The sequence below is a fragment of the Hesperophylax consimilis genome, chromosome 25 (genome assembly GCF_061612785.1).
Source record: "Hesperophylax consimilis isolate HC1 chromosome 25, BYU_Hcon_1.0, whole genome shotgun sequence".
Taxonomy (NCBI): domain Eukaryota; kingdom Metazoa; phylum Arthropoda; class Insecta; order Trichoptera; family Limnephilidae; genus Hesperophylax; species Hesperophylax consimilis.
The window spans coordinates 24,035,864-24,063,145 of record NC_142860.1 but is presented as its reverse complement, the minus strand read 5'-3'; the positions used below and the strand labels follow the sequence as shown (position 1 = coordinate 24,063,145).

The 27,282-nt window shown below is 33.1% G+C and overlaps 2 protein-coding genes across 5 annotated transcripts; both read left to right on the top strand.

Annotated features, from left to right (window-relative positions):
- The first annotated feature begins 496 nt into the window (after window positions 1–496).
- LOC149411699 (retinol dehydrogenase 14-like) lies at window positions 497–6,969 on the top strand. Its single transcript, XM_089647010.1, has 6 exons — window positions 497–723; window positions 1,330–1,460; window positions 3,250–3,448; window positions 4,555–4,740; window positions 6,055–6,164; window positions 6,353–6,969. Exons 1-6 carry the CDS (start codon window positions 570–572, stop codon window positions 6,548–6,550), a joined length of 978 nt encoding a protein of 325 aa, XP_089503136.1. The 5' UTR covers window positions 497–569; the 3' UTR covers window positions 6,551–6,969.
- A 1,635-nt stretch (window positions 6,970–8,604) lies between these two features.
- Window positions 8,605–25,817, top strand: LOC149411698 (retinol dehydrogenase 12-like). Of its 4 annotated transcripts, none has more exons than XM_089646738.1 (7): window positions 8,605–8,647; window positions 9,410–9,601; window positions 11,732–11,862; window positions 13,757–13,955; window positions 23,928–24,113; window positions 25,258–25,367; window positions 25,501–25,817. In XM_089646738.1, the coding sequence occupies exons 2-7, from the start codon at window positions 9,445–9,447 to the stop codon at window positions 25,696–25,698; spliced, it is 981 nt and encodes a 326-aa protein (XP_089502864.1). In that variant the 5' UTR covers window positions 8,605–8,647; window positions 9,410–9,444; the 3' UTR covers window positions 25,699–25,817. The 4 variants fall into 4 exon arrangements, with proteins under 4 accessions (XP_089502864.1, XP_089502865.1, XP_089502863.1 ...); XM_089646739.1 differs by lacking the exon at window positions 8,605–8,647 and adding an exon at window positions 8,662–8,979; XM_089646737.1 differs by lacking the exon at window positions 8,605–8,647 and adding an exon at window positions 8,662–9,033.
- The last annotated feature ends 1,465 nt before the right edge of the window (window positions 25,818–27,282 follow it).

Below are 27,282 nucleotides of genomic sequence, written 5' to 3'. Positions count from 1 at the left end.
TGAAACATACTAAAAAAAAATCAAGATCTAGATATTTTAATAAATTAAAAAAAAAAAATCATTTTCGTTGTAATTTTTCTGCTGTTATTATTTAATATATTTTGTATTTATTATCTATTGAAAAAAAAACATTGTAATGGTGATTTTCGCTTCTGATGCAACTGTTGAGAATAAACCGTTTGGTAAAATTATTCACAGAAAATTATCACAATAAATAATTAGATGTTGTTGCCAAGATTGCTTGAAATTGGTTTTCAGACACAAAACACTCTAGATCTATCTAACAACTGAATGTAATATATTCTCATATTCATCACTATTGGGCAATTTTTATGCAAGTAATGTTAAGGTTTTACTTAAAATTATTATCACCACAATCTTTTGATAAGAAAAAAATATATGCCTAAAGATAATGAAAAATCTTATCTGAAAACAGTAAATCAAAATCAATATACAGATATGTATTAACATCATTTCATTGATTGTCTACATTATTGGTAGCACATAGTTCATAGTTTGTCAGTTGTTTCCTCAGGGTTTAGCGGGAAGTTCATTTGACCAGCCTCAAGATGTCGGAATGCTGTTGTTGCGCTGTGACGATTGTGGGAGTCATCCTCGGTCTCCTGGGCTTGCTGAAGCTATACACTAGATATACTGTTGGCATCTTCAAGGGAAAAGAGCGGTTGGATGGAAAAACTGTCATCGTGACTGGGGCCAGCGCTGGTAAGTACCTACTCTATTGTAAAGTTGTGTAAATTGATATTTATTATGATTTTTTAAATATTCAAGTATAAATGTTTTGGGCATCATTCCTGTTTTAAGTAACAGAATAAAATACCGGCATGATGTGGCTAAGTAGTGTAAAGTGCAGGGCTCCCAGCGAGGTCTAAAAAAACGCTGGGGTGTAAAATACTTGATGCATATCTGATGATATAATTAATAAATGTTCTAGCAAGGCAATTAAACTATTTGTAGTAAGTTATAAGCAGCTTATTATTAGTATGTATTAGTTTTTAATTTTAAACAGTAGAAAAAGTAGAATAACACCACTTGCGTTGAGTAGAATTTGCTGTAATGGTGCGTATAAACAGGACAAAATTTCCCCGAGCCGAGCCATGAATTACACTAAAGGAACAAATCATTTTCACCCCAACAAAGGGACAGGCATTTCAATCAGCTCGGATTTTCCAAATTTTGTCCTGCTTATACGTAGCATAAGAGTTTAAAAATATATGCTAAATTAAAACCATAATGGAGAAAAGAAAGAATGAACACTAATAATGATAATAAAAATAAGCTGTGAAATTAAACAAAAGGGTTTTATTACAGGTATCGGAATGGAGTCTGCCAAGGACTTTGCACGGAGGGGCGCTCGCGTGGTGATGACCTGCAGAGACATGGTGAAGGGGGAGAAGATCAGACAAGAAATCATCCAGGAGACAGGAAATAACAACCTTGCTGTAAGTGTCCATTTCGTTCAAATTAATTCTTCTATTAAGGCCCCCCAATAAGCATTCAAATAAGTTCGTAGTAAGGTTTGAAAGGGAGATATATAAATACGAATGTTAGAGGGAGCGCGCCAATATTAAAAAACGGTAATAATTAAGCGAAAATATTTAATAAAACAAGACTCGTTTGAAATAGAGCAAAATTCTCTCGACAAATGCTTTAGTTGCTTTTAAAGATATACTGGGAATTTTTTTCATATCTATAACATATCAAATAACAGAACAAAATGTGTTTTTAATAATTTTCGGAGCTTACTTTGAGATTTTTTTCTATCAATGAAATTTCATATAATTAACATTTTGTCATAACAAATGTACAGATATTATATGTATAAGATATATATTAAAAATAACATTTAAAAGAAAGTAATCTCCTGTGTAAGAAATTGAGAGATAATATTTTTGACATAAAATAAATTATATTCGACATTTGAATTAAAATGTCTCTATTGAAACTTTCAGAAAGAAGAATAAGCACAGATTTAATACTGTTACAAAGAATACTACATTTTAAAATTGACTGTCCCGAATTACTTTAACCTTTTGAACGCGTTAATTTGCTCCGTTTTATCTATACCCGTACGCGGTACATATTTTCAAATACCTATGCATGCAATTAAATGTCAAATTATAGCATTCTGGCATGATTTATTGGACTATATAGACAGAACAGATTATTCTCCACAATATGAAAACAAATCCTCGTGTGTCAACACTCTTAGATGTTTATAAAAACAAAAACATAAAATTTCATACAAAGACGTACCGTATCTTTTGAATGTGGTCCCGCCATTCACTCGGCGTCATAAATAAACCACTCTCGGTGTGTGTGTACTTAGGCCACTGTGTTTATAGACACAAGTGGGACACCATGATCACTTATCATTCTTAGTTATGAAAAGTTGTGAATGACAAACTAGTACTAACGCCATCCGTTGACAAAAATGTAAACTAAAGGACTAAAAGGCGCGAAGAGGCGCACTTGGTTATCGATCTTTTTTTATGAAATACAATTTTATTTTTGAGAAATTCTTGTAGATGTCAGCATCGTGATAGTTCTACAAATGTCCAAGTGAGCAAGAAATACATTTATGACGAAAGAGAGCGGGAATATCGGCCGTCAAAGTTGCCGTATCAACTGTTGATACAGCCGCGTGTGAGTATAGACTTTTTGCCGTAACAACAGTTGATACGGCCGCGTGCAAAGAGTTAATGTATCAATATCCATGTTCCCAAAAAATCATGCCCATATTTCTTACCTTTTTACTTCAATAACACCAGGACACTAGCTTACCAAAATTCTCCGATTCCGAGACTTCACAATCTCGGAAACAAATATTCTGATCTGGGTGATATATTTCATTTGAAAACTAATCAGTATAAATGTTGTATATTCTATCACTTTTATTCTTCTAGACGCAAAAAGACCTATGTACCCATATAACTTCTTCGCTTCTACTATTTTGTTTTGTTGAATCTTTTAAATTCAATTATATGCGTGAGGATTCATTTTTGCCATTATGTTTACATTCTTCTTTATTGTATTAATTTTTAAGTGTTTGCTCTGATACAAAATGCTTGTATCTTTTTTTTTTAAAGAAAAGCCCACTAGGGCGTGTAATAAATAAATAAATTATATTTAACATTTCATAAATGATATATCAAATGGGAACAAATGATATTTGCCGTTGAATATAATGATATTTCACATTGAATAAATGATATTTGATATGATTTCCAGCTGAAACGCGTAGATTTCACGGACCTAGCCAGTGTGCGTAGTTGCGCCAAAGAGATCCTCAAAGAAGAGGCTCGCATCGACATTCTCCTGAACAACGCAGGATCGGGGGGAATGCCCAACAAGACAACAGACGATGGTCTGCAGATCCTGATGCAGTCAAACCACTTTGGACCTTTCTTATTCACTAATATTCTACTTGGTTAGTAGAGATCAGAATCTTTTTATTTATTGATTTTCATGGTGACATGGAAATCCATTCTAGTTACAATTTATTCATTAACAAAATAAAATTTGAGATTCGATAATAGTTATCACAAGTTTCTTGATAACAAAATTATATTTTTACATTAATCCCACACTTCGGAAAATAATTTTGCCTCAGCGCCCATGTCATCTTTTAGGATTCTATGTGGAGAGTTTTTATTAAGGAAACGAAGGAGAGGTAGTTCTAGGAAGGTAAAAGGTATGAGGGTTTGGGAGAAATCTAGGGATCAGTGTATCAAGGAGTTATGGAATTATGAATATATCCCTCCCACTGCGGCGCTAGGCGATGGGTCGAGAGACCAGTTGGACCAGCCCCTTTCGATCTGGCACGCCACGCAGCTGATGGGCAGGCCCATCCTGAACACACTTCACCCGATGAACCCGGGCACCCCTGCTAAATCACCAAACCATTTGGGGTTACCTAAGGCAGAGTTGTCGGTTATCCAATAAATTGTTCCCGGGGCAGCGGTACCTAAACCCGCCTTCCAAATTGAAATATTACTATTTTCTAAAACAATACCCACACTTATGGTGTTTTACATAACTACTCCTTAGAGACAAGAAGAGGTATTGATCTGATTTTTATTATTTATTAACGGTTACATATCTAACAATGAGATTCTGGCTCAAATAAATCTATTTGTATCAGTCTCACTCTCGAGGACCTCGCCATAACCTCCTTTGCTGTAGAGTGAGCCTCACCAATTAGTTCATGAACTCACCCGTGGAGAGAGCAACATACTTCCTAAATATAGTTGATCAAAACATCAATATGTTTTTCATGTTCTTCAAAGCACTTATGTCACTGAAAATAGATTGTATAAACGGTACAGTTATAAGGGCCTAGACCCCAATCTGTAATAAGTTTTTAAATAAGTTTTTACGCTTGAAGTCTGATTTTTCCAGATGACTTCTGAAAACTTATCAAAATCCATTGCCAGACATTTCAATACTCTTTTTACTAACTAATTAATATAAATTATTTTACTAATTGAAAACTGTTACAAAATGTAGATACATAATAGTATAATGATGTTCTAGGAAAGATTAGAAAGTCATCACCGAGCCGCATCGTCAATGTTTCTTCAGAGGCGCACAAGTGGGCAAAGTTGGACTTGAACCGTTTGGATCAGAGCAATGTAAATACTGAACTTAAGGTCTACTCTAACTCCAAGCTATCCAATGTCTACTTCACTATTGAGCTGGCCAACAAATTGAAAGGAAAAGGTACAAATACATATTGTTGATAAAAACCACTCAAAATCATACTACATATGAATCCTATAATTTCTATACCCGCTATATCCGATTTTTTGACAAAATGATCTGAGTATGACATCTTGTTCACATTTTTGCGAGCAACAAGAGGAGCCTTAAATTGAGTTTCAAAACCCTCCTTATCATGACCAAAAACCATGTTAAAACTGCGAGTGAGAAACCAAATCCGCTATATCATACAGAAAGTCACTATCAAAACCCGCTATATCGGATTCAACGAATCACAAGCAGTTATTTTGCCAAAATACAATATGGCCGCCGCTCTGACGCCACGCTCCTGTGTCAAAATGATCTACGCGTGAGTTTCTAAACCCGCCATGTCGCCTCAGTTGACTTTCAAAATCACGAAGTGAGTATCAAAATCCGCTATATCCATTTTATTTATCGAAATTACTTAATTATTGCTAGACATATATAGAAAAATAAATGCTTTTCGAAATTTTATTACTCCAATTCATTATATAAAAATTTTTAATGCATTTACTTATGTACGCTAGAGATGTGACAGTTTTTTGCGGTTTTCTCCAAATCAATGAAAGTTGATATAGCGGGTATAGAAATTACACGACTCATATCTAAATCATAAATGTAACGATTTTTCAGGTTCAAGTTCATATGTTTCCATATTAATGTTTGGATCTATGATATTAATTAAATGGAATGGCTGAATCGAAAACTGAAAACCTGGGAATCTCCATCGCTCGAGTAGTACTTTATTTTCTAGTTAACATTTCGTAATGTAACTATCCAAATTCTGTTTTGTTTATACTAAAGGTACACATTATATAAGGTGTTATGAGTTGTACCTGACTTACTTTAACCAGTGATTCTTGAGGTTATTTTTTTTTCTTGTTTGTAAAAACCTAAATTTTGAAAAAAAGAACACAAAAAAATGTCACTACCGACCAAATTTTTAAAGCATTTTTAATTCGAAATAATATCGGGAATCACTGGTTAAAGTATGTCTGGTAGGAGTCTCTTGACACTCTGTATATTGTTGCCGGCAAAGAAACACTGCGTATGTCACATCACCGTGTAAGTCATCCCGAAATGCCATTTGACGGCAGCTATAAATATACGTCAGTAAAATTTATTTAAAAAGGGATTTTCAATTTAAGAATATTTGTTGTACAACAAAAATAGTCTCACAACGAATCTATAGCTATACTGTTTATAATTATTGAGGTGTTAATGTTAGGTGTTAACTATGTTGTACACACATAAAAACTCATTGAACTAAATGGAAAAGTTGTGTTTTTTCAGGAGTAACAGTGAATGCCCTACACCCTGGAGTTATTAAGACTGAAATTTTGAGAAATACTCCTACATTCAGGAAGCTTGTTTTCGAATTCCTCTGCGGCGCCTTTGGAAAGGTAAACCATACATTATTTAACATTTAAAAAACTTAATTTTCCGGGGAATCAACTGTCGGGGAACAACTATCGGGGATCAAAAATCGGGTCACTGCATTAACGTGTGTTGACAATTTATTGTATTTTCCTCAATTAAATGTAATAATAATAAAAGATGGTAAATTTATTCAATATTATTTGTTTACCAGAGTGTGGAGGAAGGGGCTCAGACACAGATATTCCTGTGCGTATCCAAAGACGTGGAGCACGTGACTGGAGAATACTTCAGCGATTGCAAGAAGGAGAACCTGTCAGCCATTTCCAAGGACAAGAAGCTCGCAGCCAAACTGTGGGAACTCAGTGAGGTTGCCGTCAAGCTGCAGGAAAATGAAATACACTACAAATAAACTATTATTATATTACTAAATGCCATATCGGTGCCATTATTACATACCTGTGATGTTGTAATCATGAGTATAACTATGCAACGCTTAATATGCATTTAAAACATAAAATATGCACAGATAATAAAGCAAGAGAGATTAATTTTAGTTCTAGTTTATTCTGAAAAGAAGATGCAATGTTTTTTTGGATTATTTATAATATGGCAGGCGTAATAAGCAGGCAGATAATCTTTGCCTGTTATCGACGAGGATTTATTTTACATATGTACATGTATGTCTAAAACAACCTCTCTGCATTGACTGATTGTGACTTGTAAGTATTTTTATAGCCATGTGTTTTATCTGCATTATACAATATATATTTATGTTCTTGTGCCAAAAATGACATCCAAAGAAATAAGAAATAAATGATTTTTAATATTTTCCTTTTTTTTTGGTATCCTTTGATAATATTTATGGATTGTTTTGTCAGTAGAAAATACAGGGTGCAGCAAAATAGACAGTACAGTTTTGAAGGGCTATTAAAAACAAAAACAGCGCAACTTAAAGAAAAAGGGTTTATTTTATTTTATTCGGTACATCATGCCGTTATATACATCAAGTCCTGAAGACGACATCAGAAAGATGAAGGCCATTGATAGATTGATGAAGGCAATTTCTGAAGATTTCGGCTGCATTTTGGCACATCTCCACGGGTATAGCGGTGATTTCATTAGCGGTGATGTCCTCCCGAATTCGAACCTTGAGTTCTTCTGAGGTGTGAGGCTGATGTTTAAAAACACTTTCCTTCAGATAGCCCCACAGGAAAAATTCGCAAATGCTCAAATAAGGCAGGCACAAGGGCCGCCCAACGTCACCTCTCAGAGAGACGAGGCGTGCAGGGCTCTTCTGTCGCAGTTTCGTCATTGACATACTCTAGCAGTATGGGCCGTAGCACCGTCCTGTTGAAACCAGATGTCTCTCAGATCTGTTTCCTCCTTTAGTTCTTCCAAAAGAGGTTAAAAAAAAATTCTAACAGAAACATAATGTTGAGCGTTGTCCATTCTCTTAAAAAAATAAAGCCCAATTACCCCAAATCTGGAAATGGCACACCACACAGTTACTTTTGGGAAGTGAAGAGGTTTCTCGTGAAGTTGCCTTGGGTTATTTTCAGCCCACTACTGAAAATTTTGTTTATTTGCCGGGAGTGCAACCGGAAAGCTGGCTGGGTGGGTCGAAAGAATGGCCATTTTCAAAAACCGTGCGGACGGTGAAGCCCACAGACATAGGAATTAATAGACGAGAAGATAATGGCGAGGGGTAAAATCAACTGTTGAAGAACGAAGGGAGTAAGGCTGACTGTGATTCGTCAATAAATCAATCTGACAGTAAATAGGCATCTCGCATTATAATATCACCATTTACTTCTTAAAAGTAAAATCTGCTTTTGAATGAATAGACATTTTTACATGGGAGCGCAAATTACTCGCCACGTTATGAACTAATTTGCGAAGTCCAAATTCGGCAAACTAAATTTCTTCTGTTTGCAGAGTCGTAGTTAGTTTCAGAGTATTTAGTTAAGACACTTTTACAAATGTTTCATAATTTACTTACCCCAGTAAACAACGATGAGCACACTTGAGAATCGCTACATTGTGATGTGATAGTATATGTTTCTAAAACTGATCCATATAATACGGTGTGAATAAGCTTAAAATAAAGTAAAATAATGCTTACTTATGGAATGTAATACGACAATTGGGTTTATTCTCTTTTTCACATCTATTTTTACAAGTTTTCATATCACAAGTCAGCATTTTGCCGTGTTATTTCGTAAAATGAACCGATGATGCCTCGACCATAGTTCGCACAAGAATGATGACGTCACATTTTCAAATTTCACTTGAGGCCATACGCGAGCCCAAAATATATGGTCAAAATATATGGCTCCAATGGAACCGGTATGGGGAGTGGGGATAATACGCTTTTAATCACTTAGGGCAGGTCTACTAATATTCATGTGTCTATGGTGAAGCCCCAGTTTTGTCCAGATCAAACCATGGTAATGACTGAAAATGGCAAGACCCTCCCGACACAATTCCTGTAATTAGCACTGTAATGGTAATTTATTCTTCCTGTAGACGTTGCAAAATATACCGTTTGATAAAATTATTCACTAAAGGTATTTAATAATAATTTCATATGCCATAAAATTAATCTGAGTAGGAGATATTAAAAAATATATTGACTACCTATTAAAATGGTTTGGTCAGGTACTTTCTTAGTTGATTTGCCTCATTATTTTAAATGAATGTTCAGTTTTTAAAATAATGTACCTACTCAAAAGCAAGGGGTTTGTTTTGACAGATGAAAATCATTACTGGAAAAATACATTTCCTGGAAAAGTTAGGTTAGGAAAGGGTTTCAGATTTGTTGGAGATTAGACTTACATGGTGAGGAAAGTATGTAATACTTGTGTAATTGAGATTAATAATTAGGAGAGGAAGGTAACAAGATAAAATATTTGTTAATTCATCCAATAATATAGTTATATATTACAAAAACAGAGTATGCCATGTTGAAACATTTTGTTTGTGGAAAATTCTTGAATTTCTAATCGTGAGACACTAGTCTAAAAAACAGCTGTATAATCAGATCTCTTATTCATTATTGTAAAGTAATTTTTACGCAAGCAATGTCAAGGTTTTATCTGAAATTGTAATGGTATTTATGTTTTGATAAGAAGAACACATGCCAAAAGATAAAAAAATACTATCTACATATTTGAGGCTTGCTATTTTTTTACTTATGTAATTTTTTTATCGATTTACTATACATTTGTATCACAAAGTTTAAAAGCATAGTTTTGTGCTGTTTCATCAGGGTTTTGTTAAGAAGTTGATTTGTACAGCCTTAATATGTCGGAATGCTGCTGTTGTTGTGCCGTGACAATTGTGGGAGTTATTCTTGGCGTCTTTGGCTTGCTGAAGCTATATGCCTGGTGGACTTTGGGCATCTTCAAAGGAAATGAGCGGTTAGATGGAAAAACTGCGGTTATAACTGGAGCCAGTTCCGGTAAGTCTCAATATTATATTAACCCTAAAGCTGATGAAAATTTGAAGCATTTAGAGTTCATTTTATTAGTTACATGTATATAAGGTTGACACATAGTTTTTACTGTACCTCTCTCACTATGTGTTGACTACGGATATCCTGTGTGGACTATGGATATCCGTATCGGATATGCTATAAGACAGACTAATTTACAAAAATTTTATATGAAGAAATTGGTACATTGTTTGATAAGCATTTTGATAGGTAAAACGAAGATGGTAATGAAAGCTTTCAAGGAATGAACCAACATTAATAAGGCATTTATATAGCGCACTTTAGTGTCATTTCATTTCAAGTGCGCTTAACTATAACAAACTTAAAAATGGTAATTCAGTATTAGTGGTTCTTAAAATTATTCTTACATTGTGCCTTACCCAATACAGATCTAATATTATAACACTAAATATGTATACTGTTTATACAAAGTGATGAAAAAACCTAGAATAACAATAACAGCAGGACAGGACAAAATAATAATATTATAACTAAAACATAATATAAAACAGGAGGCAGTTTGTGCTCAGAAATGAAAATTTTCTAAGCAGACACTTTAAAAAGGTACAATAAGGAGACAACCGAAACCAAACAATTACCGGAAGTTTTAGATCATGGCTTATTATAAAATATTAAAAAGAAGTTAAAATTTATGAATGGTAAGATTTTTTAAATAATTTTGTTTTTAAAGCCAGTTTAAATACAGCCAAATTCTGGAGATTAGTAAGAGCTGAGGGAAGTCTATTCCAGATGAGCGGGCCTGTTACACTAAAAGAGTGATCATAGTAAACGGCTCGATTTGACCTAGAAAGTTCGATTAGACGATTACTAACATCTATCTAGAACAGGCTTTCTGGCAAAAATAGGAAACAAAAGTACACCTCACTTTCAAAAATATGATCTGTTGTTACCATAAATAAACCACCCACATTGTTACTGAGATGTTGACATTTAGCCATTGGTATTAACAGAAGGAAAGGAATCGTAATTATAAATTGGCCTACAGAGGACCTTGTCAATTAGCCCCACTGCTCTTTCAAAATGCAAAATTTTTATGGGTTCATTTAAAAAAATTATGTTTTGCAATGAGAAAATATTACATAGGTACTGAATTGCAGTGATAGTTGAGCTGAGAATTGATCCTTCCGTATGATTTCTTCAGGATTCTTATATTTTGTTCATATGCATTCGCCATAATATGTTTCATTTTTATGGTCATATATGACCGGGTGTCCATGTTTTATAAAAGTATTTTTATCTTTTTTTCTATCATGCGGAAACACATTTTTTTTGACTTTAGAAAGATAAATAATAATTCTTTCCAGTTTGACCTAAAACTGGATGCAATCAATAAAATCCTGAAAATAGCCAAAATGAATAATTCATATTTCGAGTCACTATCGTAGAAATCGGTTTAACTTTAAAAGTTATTTTTTATTATATGAAAGAGATAAAAGTGAAGGTACAGTTTCCTTACAAATTCCTAATAAAAACCAATGTGTTTTCGAAATATCGAGTTCTCTCAATTTTTTAAGTAAAAATGTGGTTAGAGTTATTGACAACATTTTTGACGTTTGATATTAAAATTTTATTATTTGGAAATAGTAATGTTTATTTTTAATGCATACACGGGAAAGATAATTTTTTTTAACAGTATTTAACGGAAAATTAAAAAAATAATAAGTAAATAGAGCATACGAAATAAATTAGTGGAACAGTAATCAAAAAGTAAAATTTGCTATTAAAATTATATAGAATCCATGCAAAATGTAAATGTATGTATGTATTATGTTATCCTTAATTACAATTATTATTATCGATGTATGTTATTATAGCCTTCTTGTAACTATATTCCATGTAGTACAACGCAGTAAAAAGAGTACCATGTACCACAGCGACCGAATTCTATATTCAATAATGTACACACTATGCCTTCTTACAGATGTTAGATGGAGGCACACATTTTCATTTAAAACATCAAAGTATTAAAGATGTTTTTTATTATCCTTCTTCACTAGATCTACATTTGTACCTTTACTATAATGTTGAGAGGATTTCTATATGAAATTTAGTAATTAGTAAAGGGTTTAATTGCAGGTATTGGAATGGAGTCTGCCAGAGACTTTGCACGGAGGGGGGCTCGCGTGGTGATGACCTGCAGAGACATGGTGAAGGGGGAGAAGGTCAGGCAAGACATCATCCAGGAGACTGGAAATAACAACGTCACTGTAAGCAACCATTTCATCAATTTTAAATATATGTATTTGAAATCCACTTTGTTTTCGGTAATGAATGAATACAAATGTTGGGAATGGAAATTAACCTGACATCCGATTTTACTGAAACTCAGCAGATAGTCTCGTTGTCGATGAAATTGCATTCTATCGACTTTTGGTTGCAATCAAGTACACACAACATGTACGCATTTTTATGAAATCAGATGACATTACATCCACTCGAGTGATTTTTGGGATATTATGGCAAATTTGCAAAAACGTTTTGAGCGATCGCTTGTCATAATGTGACAAATTTATATATCCTAAAAATATGGGATTATGGGCGAAATCTCGGTGGATTTATTGGCTTTAAACCGTGGTAAGCAGTTCATATATTTCCATATTAATGCCAAGTGGTAGTGTTGTGGACTCCAGTTCCTGGGTAGAAAGGTTCAATCAACAGTCAAATCATTTTTTTCTCTTTTTTAAGTCTAAGGCATTTTAACCTTTCCGGGAGTAAGTTATGTAATGCTGGCCGTGCTCTGGGGAGTGAGTTTTTTTTACAAAAATAAAAAAATACATTTTTTGATTAAATTTTATGATAGTATGCAAAATAAATAACAGCCAATATCTCTGTCGATAATGATGTAAAATGTTTAAAATTGGTATAAAGTAACAGTAATATGCCCATAGATAGCAATACGATACATATTTACAGAATATGCATTGAATATGAATATGCAACCCCTGTCGTCCATACTCCTTTGGCGAAAGTGTGTACCGTCGTCCATTAGCGTCCATAAATAAATTTCTCTTTTTCTCTTATTTCTTATTCTTATCTCTTTCTTTCTTTTACATCCTTTTCTCTTTTCTATTTGATAAAATTTTGTGACATATAAAATTTTTATTTTGTTATATTAAAAAATAAAAATTCTTTTCATTATCATTACACTCTCTGAAAAAATATGTTAAATTACTATTTACACGCGTTTCTCCGCCTTTTTAACACGAGCATTTGCTCTAAAAAAAGGTGTATCACGATGTACTGTAATAAAAAGAAAATAAACTTAATGTAATGTAATAACATGTAATTGTAAATTTAATATTAAATAAAAATTAAATATTATAAAAAAATAAAAAAATACTCCCGGAAAGGTTAAAATAGATAATTATCTTTCCTATTATCATCCTGAGCTCAGCAGATTTGGTCTTGACTCCACGCCTTTTTCAATACCTTTCTTCTCTCTTTCCTCTTCTTTGTATTTATTGTAATTATGTTGATTCATTTTGTTCGTTTCTTATTTTTTTAGTATTCTATTGTTTTTTCACTGCCAACATGGAGAAATTAAATTCCAAATCCCATTCATAATGCAGATGGGAATAAAAATATTATTATTTCTTTTATTTAATTTAAATGCACTATGTAATGCAATTAATGCTTGTTTTATGAAGGCCTGAAGAGCGTAAATAATAAAATAAATATTTAATTATTGAAGACAATATTAGCGATGGTTCGAGTATGGTTTCGTAGGTTAAAGAACTGAGCGCACAAACAGACAGACACGGAAAGCAACATTATTTTATACTATTTAGAGATGTCCATATTCGATTCCCAGGCTGTAAAGTCCGGGCAGTTGAACTATTGAATCAATTTGGTATGTGTTATTTAAATACAGAAACCAAATCAGCACAATCAAAATGAGTTGACATTAAAAAATAAATATGAATAATCATAAAGTTAGTAGCTATAATCCTTCTGTGACTAATTAATCATATTGCTGTCAGAAAAAACTTGTGTTTAATCTTTTCTGACAGTATACAAGTCTCAATTTTTTTTATTTGTTTTGAACTCAACAAAAAGATGATATTTAACAGTAAATTAAATGATATTTGACATGAATTCCAGTTGAAACGCGTAGACTTCACGGACCTAGCAAGTGTACGCAGTTGCGCCAAAGAGATCCTCAAGGAAGAGGCTCGCATCGACATTCTCCTGAACAATGCGGGAGCGGGAGGAATGGGCACCAAAACCACAGATGATGGTTTGCAGATCCTGATGCAGTGCAACCATTTTGGACCTTTCCTTTTCACTAATATTTTACTTGGTGAGTATAGAAAATAATCATCTTTATTAACTTATACACATGCATACTTGTAAGCGCGAATAACCCGCACCCTCAATACTGCACGCATACCTATAAGTTCATTTTCATTTGAGTGTCACTACATATAAGGTCCACGACAACCGATATCCTTTTTGAAATTTATTAATTTAACACAACAGACGTAACATCGACCAATCCTACCTACTGAGTCTAGTGTTGACATATTCTTACGTCTGCTATAATTTAATAAAAATCAACATAAAACTGAAGTGTACTAAACTCAAAGATCTAAACTATTAGAAATCAAAGACCGCGCTTCAAATCAGTGCATTTATATCTTGTGAAGTGCTATTTTTTCATGTTTTTTTGTCTTCACAAAGAAATTGCATGTTAACTGTCAAAAAAAAAACAAATAATAAAAATAAATCTGTCATTCTGTACTAAAACGAGCCAGCTGTTAAAAAATACAAAAGTGCCTAAACTGTGTTGAAACTATCAATATTAAACATCATTCAATCAATTTTATTCACAGCGAAATCACTTTTTATAAATTTATTTCAACATGAATTCACTATGCATCGTTTGCGACAAAAATATTGACAGTCCAGCCGAATTCATATCTTGTGTTGTCTGTGATAATGGCTATCATCTTGTTTGTGCAGAGATTGGTGAAAACATATGTGGTGCTCGTAATTCTCAGTGGAAATGTAAAAAATGCTCTAAAGCTTTTACTAAAAAAAAGACCAGGAATATGAATTATTGTGATGAAAAAATCGATCAAGAACCATCTACCGGCAAACCTACCAAACATCTAACTCAACAGTCAACAGACGCAGAGAAGTTTCCTTCATCAACCGCAGATGGCGCAAGCGGTATATTTACGTCGGATAAGTTTATCTTAGAATTAAACAATTTCAAAAAAACAATAATGGATTTTGTGGAACAAAAATATGATTCGATTATCGCACAAAACAAAGAAATCCTTGATTCATATAAATTTTTAGCGGATCAGCAAGACCTTCTAAAAAAACGAATAACTGACATCGAATCCTCGCAAGAAAGGGTCATTACTGATATGCTAGAATTAAAAAAACAAAACGCTGTATTAGAAAATACTACTTCTCATCAGGACGACAAAATTGACCGGCTGGAGTACATTACACAGATGTGCAATATCGACATCAGAGGCATCCCTGAAGCAAACAATGAAAATATTATGGAAACTCTTAAAAAAATATCAAAAATCATAAATTACGGAGATACCACGATACCTTTACAATCTGAAATCAATAAAATGTACAGACTAGGACCAAAACTGTCCGAAAAAAATCCCAGATCTGTAATAGTGTCGTTCAATAGTATTAAATCTCGAGATGACTTCCTACTCAAAATCAAAGACTATAAAAAATCCTCTACCTCCAGTTCAAGCAAACTCAATACAGCAGATCTAGGGCTATCTCAAGAAGCAAAACGGATTTACGTGTCAGATCATCTAACGCAAAAAGGAAAATTCTTACTCTCCCAAACTAAAAAATTCGCCAGAGAAAATAACTACAAATACTCTTGGTCATCATCGGGGCGCATTCTGCTAAGACATACGGATACATCCAAAATTATTACGATTAAAAACATCACTGATCTTGATCGAGAAAAACGCCAACAACTGTGACAGATGATAAAAAGTACCTCAACATTTACTGCACTGCTAAACAAAAATAATCCGGATAATATCATATTCATCGCAAGTTTTCTCATGAGTTTTTTCTTTGTCTTTAAAAATAATAATGTTTTAATTGAAAATAATGCATTCTTACTCTTTTTAGGAGTTCTTTCATGTAGCAACAATATCAGTGTGAAAATTGTTTATATCAGTATTCACTATTTTTATTATAATTTACCTCCTTTGACTGTAACTCACGTTTCTTTAGCTCTCTCTAAAAAAAAATTATATATCTCCATAAATAATACTTTCACTACAAGTTTTTATTTGAATATTACCGCTATATACTTTTCACACACCCTAAGCATAATACCTAATATTTATCAAAATAATTCATTCTTACTTTCATTAGTAGCTTTCCCTAGTAACATCAAAATTATTATAAAAATAGCGAATCTTACAATTAAAAATTCTAACCATACTCTTCCTCTAAGCAACAAAAACCACGCTGTTTTAGTATTCTTTAAAATATCTGTTTACTGTGTAAATATTATTCTTCCTGCATGTTCTCGTAGGAATCAGAGTAGTAATATCTTATTTACTCACTATATGATGCTCTTATTTTCTTCAATAATCTTTTTATTTTGGCTAACTTTTATTATATTCACTTGTATTTACAGAATTTACATTAACTACAAATGCTCGAGCTCGGTCAAAATAATGTTTTTGTATTTCTCAAAAACCTTTACTACTGTTTTATTTACATATTTTATTCGCACATTTTTAATCATACTTTTGCATTTTTCACATGTTACTAAATTTAATTATTGTCCTTTATCACACCTAACAATTACAATCAGAAGCATTATACACTATAGTATGCACTTTACGGTTAAAATATATTTTAAGTTGGAATACTATGTATCAACATTATCATTCATGTTATATAATGTTCTCTCATTATCTCATAATATTGCACTCTCTCTATTCTCTCTCTCTGTGCTTCAATCAAACTCATATGTACGTATCACAAGCAGCGAGAATCTTTGTAAGATTATGTTCCCAACAAATCTATGTAAATCTGGAAAAAATCTTAATTTACATAAATATGTCCTAGTATTGGTTCTTCTTTGCATTTTTCGCATGTTATGGTATTTAATTATTGTTTTTTGGCATTTTTTTTCGCATCAACTCCTCTACAGAATCAGCACATACTTTACATTTGGCCATTTTATTGATTTTATTGTTTTCATATTTATTGTATTTGCAGCCTTCATGACAGATATCTACATAATCATCAACTGCTTAGATTGCTCTATACGAAACATACCAACACCATCATCTTTTATAACATCTTTTATATCTAATATAATTAGTGGAATCAACTTTCATCTCGAAGTAAAATACGCATCATACTCGAATTATCAGAACTCACAATCTACTATACAATATATTAATAAAACACACATTAACAACACAGTAATTTACACTTTCGTTTTCAACTTTTTGTTTGCAGACTTTTCGCAAAAGAACTACGGGTTCACCACCACACATCATAGTAAATTTAATCATAATTATGTTTCAGTTACCTTCGGATAATTACAATGATTCTGTAATTAGCATTAATATGAATATAATTCGAGATCTGGAGAATTTAAACAACTATAACTGGGACTCATATAGTCTAAAAATCATACACCAGAATATTAGAAGCATATCAAATCTCGATGACTTTACAATTTTTCTGGATCAATTTAATTCATCTTTCGATGTTATAATATTAACCGAATGCTGGTTAAATAAATACTACACCGTAAAATCAATCCACAATTACTCTGAATATCACACCACAACCAACCTCAACAAATCCAGTGGAATTGTCATCTACATCAAGGACGGAATTAAAGCTCATGTAGAGGAAATTACTTTAGCACAATCAAACTGTATGAAAATAGTATTGAATAATAACATATGCATATTTGCTATTTACAGATCTCCTTCCTTCATCAATATTGACCCCTTCCTTTCTTCATTGCAAGCAATTTTAAACAATGCGAAAAAATTTGAACAGCAAATTATAATGGGAGATTTAAACATTAACACTATCCCTGACTACCACCGTCAATCAATCGATTATCTATGTCTACTCACGGAAAATGGTTTCACACAGACTATTAACAGCTTTACTCGTGAACAGGGCTCGAGTAAATCCTGTCTTGATCACATCAATGTAAAAAATATTAACTTTATTGACACTTTTGTTATACACTCAACTATTTCAGACCACTATACAACATCTCTTTGTCTTAAAAACAAGCCTCCCACTTCTTCGAAAATTAAATACGTTGCTAAAACTAATTTCAACAAGTTAATTGAGGACTTGAGCGCAGAAAACTGGCGAAATGTTCTAGATAAATCAGACACTGACTTAGCAATGAAAGAATTTATTATCAAACTACACGAGTATATATCAAAACACACAAGTAATATAACCGTATCTAATAAACAAATTAAATTCACACCATGGATCACCCTGGGGCTAGTTAAATCGATTCACAGAAGAAATAATCTTCATGAAAAGGCAAAAACATATCCTGAGAATTTGATATTACAATGTTATTATAAAAAATATAGGAATTTGTGTAAGAAATTAATTACATCGGCGAAAGAAAATTATTATAAAAAACTCATTTACGAAAACAACTGCAATCCAAAACGTTTTTGGGATACCTTTCGCAACATAACCAAATCCAAAATCAATAAATCTTCTGAAATAAAATCGCTATACATTAACACATCAAACTCTGAAGTCCCCAAAGATATGGCAAACTTTGCAAACAGTTACTTTTCATCTGTGGGTGACACACTTGCGAAAAAAATTCTCGATAAGTGTAAGAAATCAGAAACCGCTCTCGCCAATTTAACTATCCCTAGGATCGGTCACAAAATAGACTCAATCACAACTTCAACTAACGAAGTCATGAAGATAATTGACGACCTTAAGTCATCAAATGCATGTGGTCCCGATAAGATTTCATCAAATCTTCTAAAAATCATTAAAGTATACATAGCCATACCGATTGCGTTCATTGCGAATCTAAGCTTTAAATCAGGGAAATTCCCTAACCATTTAAAGCAGTCAATCGTCATTTTACTGCATAAAAGTGGGGACAAATCACTGATACATAATTACCGGCCTGTTTCCTTGCTCAACTCTGTCTCTAAAATTATGGAGAAAATTGTAAAGAACCGTCTCATCCTCTATCTCGAAAATAACAACATCCTTTCTAGTAGACAATTCGGCTTTCGCAAAGGTTTAAGCACTGAAAACGCCATCGCTAATTTGACAAAAATCATCTCAAATAATCTAGATAAAGGTAATAAATGCATTGCACTTTTTTTAGATCTAGCTAAAGCGTTCGACACTATCTCGCACAAAATTCTGCTGAATAAACTACAGCGAATTGGGATACAGGGTCAAATTTTCAAGTGGTTTGTTAGTTACCTAGAAAACAGGAGCCAAAGAGTGGATATTAACGGTACTCTAAGTGATCCAGCCAATATTAAATATGGCGTACCGCAAGGAAGTACACTAGGTCCCATATTGTTTAATGTTTATATAAATGACTTATGTAATACTTCATTTGCAGACCACATTATTACATTTGCTGACGATACAGTACTTTTATTCGAAGGCAAAACCTGGAATGAGTCTTGCATTAAAGCTGAATTTGGCATAAACAAAGTTAAACAGTGGCTAGATAGTAATCTCCTCACTCTAAACTCGGATAAAACGAAATTCATCTGCTTCAGTTCAACTCAAGCGGGTCAACCACAAGAAATTATTAACATTAGAATACACCATTGTTACGACACTATTACATGTAAATGCAATACCTTAGAATGTGTGAACAATATAAGATACCTAGGAATTATCATTGATAAATTTCTGAGATGGGACAAACACATAGCCTTTACTTCCACAAAGGTCAGGAAACTTACACATCTGTTTATAGCAATAAGATATATTCTATGTCTAAATGATTTGAAACGAATTTACTTTGCAATGTGCAATTCCATACTAGACTATGCTTCCTTAGGTTGGGGAGGTTGTGCTAAAACCATACTCGATCCCTTAGCTAAATCCCAGAAATCGCTTATAAGAGTCATACTGAAAAAACCTTTCAGGTACCCCAGCGATTCATTGTTCGCAGAGTTTCGTGTTCTTGATGTAAGACAATTATATATGAGGAAAATCATATTACATACTCAAAAACAGAGGCACTACTTAGCTTCCGTAAACCACTGTCATAATACAAGACATGCAAAAAAAAACCCAACAGTTCCGCCCACCACTTCCTCATCTTTAGCACAGAGACAATTCTCATACTTAGGCCCTAAACTGCTCAATCTCATACCTGATGCATGGAAGGCAAAGAGTACTAATATTCTGCGTATGCAGGTAAACAATTGGCTTCTGGTCTTGGGGAGAGCTGAATGCGAGAATATGCTAAAAAACAGTAATTAAATTGTAAATTTTGTTTTCTTTACATTCTTCTTTACATTTTAACTTATATTGGTATTATATTAGCATTACAGGAACTGTATTTTTACATAAAGAAAGTTCGAAAATTGTTCAATTCTTCGTGATATTTTTCCTTAAAGGAAAAGTTCCTTCTTTACTTTCATTTTTTATTTTTTGTTATTTTTCATTTCCTTGTTTTATCTTTTAATATTTCTTTAGTTTATTATATCAGCTAAACAATAGTAAAAAAAAAAAAAAAAAATGTCGTGGTATAACTGAAAGTATACTAGATTATGAATATACATTTGTATTACTTTACCAACAGAATTTCTTCAATTCAGTTTCATTTTCAAATTCATTTTCTTGTTTTTATCTATTAATATTTCTTTAGTTTATTATGTCAGCTAAACAATAGTAAAATATGTCGTGGTATAACTGAAAGTATTCTAGAATATGAATATACATATGTATTTTTTTTAACAACAGAATAGTCAACACTATAATTTACTATAATTTTACATGTAAAAACATTATCATATTGGAATGTCCTAAAACGGGCAATCGCCTAGTTGGACATTTTAAGTTCATTAATTGTATTATGTAATATTTACAAACAAACAATAAATAAATAAATAAACATTAAAAAAAATTACAAAGAATAAATACCAACCATCCAATAACAATATGAGTCGTCTACATCCAAGACCCGCTCTGAAATTTTTCGGTAACCTATAGATGTCACAAAAAAACTATTTGGAACACATTGAATTCAAAAACAATATCTCTTTTATACTAAGGACGGGTTGTTTCGGAGTATTTGAACAATTCATCAAATTTCAACGTTCATTTTTGGGTTCTGTGAAAGTCCTATTCAAGTTCTGTTACAATATCATTGTAGGCTAGTTGCTTGACAAAACTGAAATAAAAACAGAATTTGAAAAAATCTTTCACAGAGCTTGAAAATGAACATTGAAATTTGATGAATTGTTCAAATTCTCCGAAACAACCCGTCCTAAGTATCAACATAATTAATATTTAGTGAAAAATATGAATATATATATATTTTTTTCAATTAACTTTAAGCACATTTTGTGAATATATCAGAACCAGGTGAAATTTCCGGAGCGGGTTGTGCAGTTCGATGACTCATATTTTTTTAATTTTTTTTAATTTTTTTAAATTTTATTTTTTATTTTATTTAATTTTTTTGTTTTTTTGTTTGTCAACAGTGATTCATATCAAAATCTCTCGCACATACAGTTACATCTAACGCGGTTGATATTATCACCAATTACAGACAAACACAACATGCTTAATATTATGCTTCACAGTTATTACAACATATTACAATAAGAACACTGTAAGTAAAGAATAATAGAACACTGTAAGGTGCATACATGTATACACACGTACATACATACACATATACATATACCAATTGAAATTTAGACAAAATACGGTCCTGGTTGCGGATCACCACTACATGCGCAGAGTGTTCATCTTTGCGAACAAGAATTTTACCACTACGGATCCACACGAATTTATAATTAGCTTCTTTCGCTTTAATCCTTGTGGCTGCATGCAGGGCCTTGTTTGCTGGTGTGAGGTGTTCGCTGACGTATACCGGTGATTTGATGTCGTCGATGCCTAGATGTGTTGAGTTTAGCTTGGAGTTCATGTTTTTCTTGTTGTAGCTGACGACTGCAGCCAGGACTTCATCCCTTGCCCTCACGCTCGGGAGCTTCCCGACGATTGACTTGGGCCTTCTGGAATCTGGTTTGATCTTAGCGACCCGATGAATGTTAACTATTTCCGACTTGGCAATGGGGCGGGAAATCACGGTTCCAAGTTGTTTTACGATCGATATCAGGTTCTCAGATTTATGCTCAGGTACGCACTGGATCTCGACGTTGGTTTCCCTGGCTATCTGTTCCATGTGGGACATGCGCGCGTTAAGATCGCGCACTTCTGTGTTCAGCTTAACGTTCTCAGTTTGTAGACTTTTTATTGTGCTCAAAGAATCGGATAACATTTTTTTCAGGTTTTAGTACTCGGCGGAAATGAAGCCGATGGAGTCTTTTATGTCTGGCAGAATATTTAGTTTGGTATTAATTGTTTCGCACATTTCTCGAAAGTTTTTGTCGATATAAGTAATGATTTTATTGTCATCTTCCTCAGCGTCGCTAGATGTCATTGATTTATTTTGTGCATTTCTCTGTCGACTCATTTTTAGAGTAATTTAAATATTTATTTCGAATTTGAGTGCACCTGAAATTCCACAGTATCGCGATTGATGCACAGAGGGACAATAAATACAAAAAAAATCTGTTGATTTACTTGAGGATCAAATACGCACCATCGCTATAACGAACTGAATCAAAAATCGACCGCTTAACAAACTAAGCTACGGCCTGGTCGAAAGATATCGTCAATTTCGATGTTTATAATGTATGTAATTCAGTTTGTGACAATGATAAGGCTATTTTGAAAATAACTTTGATTTTACTGCACTTAACTCACTGTCAAGTTACTGATTGTTTTAACTTTTATAATTATTGAATGAGAGTATGATTGTTAAGTAATTTGGCGATCTGTTACATTAAACATAAAATCACTAATCACTTTTGATATAGTTTAGGCACTTAGCACACTTTGCTTTGACAGCTTCTGATTATTTTTATTTCGTAAACTTTTAATGGAATTTAATGCAGAGTTTGGCTATTATTAATCTAGCAGGTTGTTGATGTTTAAAGACTGGACCGTTTGATCACTTTTTATTTTTACTATTTTTTTGTGGAGCTAAGTACTTAAGTTATTACGGAGCTAATTGTTACATTCCAATGCAAACATAAATCAATAATTAGGAATGTAAAATAACAACAACAAAAAACAAGAGACCGTAAAGTTTTAATTAAGTGAAGACAAGTTAAAATAAATGACTTAATAAATTTTGTAAAGGTATTTTGGAATCTTGTTAGAATCTTGCCACTACAGTTATTATCTTCTTGTTATTGATTTGATTGTGGCCAAGAGGGATGATTCTATGTGGTTATTTATAAACTTGAAAAGAAATTTGAAGTCATTTTTGTCACAACGTTCATTTAAAGTTTCTACATAATTTCAAATATTTTCTTTAAGGATATATAAAAACATATAGGCAATATATTAACACACTTCATACCTGAATGGCTGTAAAGGTATTGCTGTCCAATAATTCTATATGCATATTGCTTACCAATCTTTGTATGCAGGTCCCAACTATAAATATGTACATGTATGCATAAACATTGCGATACGAGTCTCTTCTTGTCTCTTGTGTGGAAGAATATTTAATCAAAAGGAAGCTATACTAAACCTAAACCTGTAGATTGGGGAATAAATCCTGGCACTGGAGATGCGGAAATTGTTATTTTTTTGTAATGATTTGTGTGAAAGTTAAAACCAATTTTTTTTGTAATGTAATTTACATTACAAAATATTGGTACATAGATTTTTTACACATCACTAAATGACCCAAAACTGACTTCAACTTCAGCTTACGGAGTTGTATTACAAAGTTGGTTTTAATTTATATAGTTGGGGGTGTGTTGACTACTATGTAAAAATTTTTTTTAAAATCAAATATATGTATTATTTTCAAAAATAATAGCCGTTAGCGGAACCCAATTTTCTCCAGTTTTAAGTATGTTAAGATGGATAAGAATAGAATAATTCTGAATAATAGTATTATATTGCACTGAAGCATGAATTGTTTTTATTGACGTTGATTGTATGTATTTAATTTCAGGAAAGATAAGAAAGTCGACGCCCAGCCGCATCGTCAATGTATCTTCAGTGGCCCACGATTTTGCAAAATTGGATTTGGACCATTTGGATCAGAGCACCACAAAAACTGAAATCATAGTCTACTCCAACTCCAAGCTGGCCAATGTATATTTCACCATTGAGTTGGCCAACAAATTGAGAGGAAAAGGTATACAGTCGATTCTGCTTAATTGGTACACTGGTTTATCGGAAGAGTCGGTTATTTGAACAGAAACCAAATATTAATTTACTTCGATTATCTGGGACACCATTCCATTTAATTGGGACAAATTTCCATCTGCAGACGAAGCATAACTTGTCTCTGAAAGCGAATTTTTGTTTTTTCTATCTAAGGCAGATAAAATCAATCAGGAGATGCCTTCCTTTTGATGGAGCAAAGTCACTCATAAATTTGTTCGTCGTCTCTCGTATTGCAACAGTGCATATGCCGGCCAACCTCAGAAACAAATCAATAGAATCCAGTCATTTTTTAATGATGCGGTGAGAATGATTTTTGGTGAATCTAAGTATTGTCGTATATCCCCACTTCTAAGGGATCGCCTTCACTGGCTTCGATGCTCTGAAAGAATAGAGTTAAAGATCTGCTTAATGACCTTCAAAGCATTGCGAGGAATGGCGCCGGCCTATATATCGGAACCATGTGTCCGAAAAAACTTAACCAATAGACAGCTTACTCTAAGGTCAGCAGATCTAGATGTTCGTAATCGTCTAATCGAACTTTCTAGGTCAAATCGAGCCGTTTACTATGATCGCTCTTTTATTGTAACAGGCCTTACCTGTTACAATAAAAAAATCTAAACTTCTTTGCAATATTTTATAAAAAGTCATATTCTAAAACTTCGGGTAATTGTTTGGTTTCGGTTGCCTCCTTATTGTACCTTTTTAAAGTGTCTGCACAGAAGATTCTCATTTCTGAGCACAAACTGCCTCCTGTTTTATAATATGTTTTAGTTTTAATATTCTTGTTTTGTCCTGTCCTGCTGTTATTGTTATTAAAAGATTTGTCATCACTTTATATAAACAGTATACTTAGTGCTATAATATTAGATCTGTATTGGGTAAGGTACACTGTAGGAATAATTTTAAGAACATGACCACTAATACTAAATTACCGTTTTAAAGTTTGTTATAGTTAAGCGCACTTGAAGTGAAATGACACTAAACTGCGCTATATAAATGCCACGTTATTATTATTATTTTTCATTCAGTAGTTTGTTAGATTTCTGTCCGCTGACATTTGTCAACGTGATTTTGATTCAAAGTGGACTTAAAATTTTTTTAATTTATTTCAGGAGTGACAGTAAATTGCTTACACCCCGGAACTGTTCAAACTGAGATTATGAGAAATGCCCCTTATTACATGAGGATTTGTTTCGAATCTGTCTTCAGCATATTTGGAAAGGTAAACAAAATAGTACTTTTCATTTTGAAAATTAAGAACGGGTGTTCCCGCTCTAATCTGATGTCTCTACCGAGTTTTTAGCTGATGCTGTATTGTGAATAACCGTGCAATTGTAATTTTCTTTGGCTTTAAGACTGCTGAGCAAGGAGCCCAGACGCAGATATTCCTGTGCGTATCGAAAGACGTGGAGCATGTGACGGGAGAATACTTCAGCGACTGCAAGAAGCAGAACCTCTCAGCCATCTCGAAAGATAAGAAGCGTGCCGCCAAGCTGTGGGAACTGAGCGAGATTGCTGTTAATTTGCAAGAAAACGAAATACATTACAAATAAACTATTAATACACGTCTGTGATACCGTCAACCTGCAAGGAAACGAAATCCATTACAAATAATTTATTATTGCACTTCTGTGATGTTAATGCATTTACCTAACATTTAAATAAACCTTTTTTATTTTATTTCGCATAATTATTTTTGCTGTTGTTATCTATTGAAAATAATTTGCAGTGTAGTGGTGAGTTTTATGCTTGAGTGTAGCAAAATACTGTTTAAACTCAATCATTTCGTATTTCATATATCTGTTAATTTTTAGTAACATTTCGGTTCAAGATGGTGGCCATGCTAAATATTACATTTTTATCCCGCTAGAGTTCGCATGATCGTGGTTCTTGCTACGAGCTGTCAAATCGGAATAATCGATATTACGGTACCTGAAGAAAGTTTGAAAAAAGAATTGCCATTGAGATTGTGACATTCGAACGATGGCTACCCGTATTAAGGTATCATCACTCTATGCCTTGAGCCATGGCTCCCTAAATTTAGGTAGACGGTTATCGACAGTTAATACTTTTGTGATTCTAATTTTTGTTTATGGAACCTACAAATATGGGATAAAAAATGAAATATAGGTGGATTTATTGGCTTTAAACCACAGTAAGAGTTTAATTATTTTTGTATTAATATTCGGAGATATGACTTTTTGAATGATTGTTGGATCTTCCAGAATGCGACTTTTACATATTGCTCAATAAAATTTAGCCTTCAGGCCAGTTCTCACAGTTCGTATTTTCAAAGTTAGTGTAGTTTCCCACATTTGCAGATTCGACCCTACAATAAAACAATTCATTGGCCTGGTGTTTTTATAAAAATATTGTCTTGTTTGTGTATCATTTATGATTTAAGAATTCGTGACAATTTACTTCAAGCGGCGGCAGCTTTCAAATAGAGCTGTTCGCTCTCTATTTTATGATCACCCTAGTTAAACCATTATGCCTAAAAATATTTGCCAATATCTTTCCCACCCCTGTCCCATAGTAATAAAAACTCCAAATAAAGTTTCATCTCCCTTAAAATAATTCCTTTAAAATATTTGTATTGTTTAAGTCACGTCTGTATTATTTAGGATAGTTAAGTGCATTATCTTTTATGTTCAAGAAACAACTTTATTTTTGTAATATGTCCTTCAGAAATGTTTAAATACAGATACCTCCCAGAAAAAAGGCAGTGTTGCTATAACTGGTAGGTACAGGCGTACCTACGCAGGAGCTAGTATTGCTATAACTGGTAGGTACAGGCGTACCTACGCAGGAGCAAGTGTTGAAATAACTGGTAGGTACATGCGTACCTACGCAGTCAGTCGTGAGATAATTACTAGGTTTATGTAAACCTAGAGAAAACCATGAAGAATAAAGGAAACTTGACCTTTATTTCTTTCAGTTTAAGTTTGAGCAGAGGAAAATAAGATCCTCTGCAATTATATTGTGAATTAATAAATTTATATGTCAAGAAGAAGAAGTGTTTTCCTGCATTCCATCTGACGGCGTGTTCTCGTACCACGATAGCAGAAACAATTGGGTAAATCAAAACCGAACGCCTGGAAACCTCCATCGCTCAAGTCATTTATTTTGGAAATGCA

Bases quoted from the DNA above. Each gene is read 5' to 3' on its own strand.
- LOC149411699 (XM_089647010.1), top strand. From the start codon at position 570: ATGTCGGAATGCTGTTGTTGCGCTGTGACGATTGTGGGAGTCATCCTC. The intron at 3,449-4,554 runs GTTAGTAGAGAT...ATGATGTTCTAG, and splicing joins ATTCACTAATATTCTACTTG to GAAAGATTAGAAAGTCATCA. The intron at 4,741-6,054 runs GTACAAATACAT...GTGTTTTTTCAG, and splicing joins CAACAAATTGAAAGGAAAAG to GAGTAACAGTGAATGCCCTA.
- LOC149411698 (XM_089646738.1), top strand. From the start codon at position 9,445: ATGTCGGAATGCTGCTGTTGTTGTGCCGTGACAATTGTGGGAGTTATT. The intron at 9,602-11,731 runs GTAAGTCTCAAT...GTTTAATTGCAG, and splicing joins TATAACTGGAGCCAGTTCCG to GTATTGGAATGGAGTCTGCC. The intron at 25,368-25,500 runs GTAAACAAAATA...TTTGGCTTTAAG, and splicing joins TCTTCAGCATATTTGGAAAG to ACTGCTGAGCAAGGAGCCCA.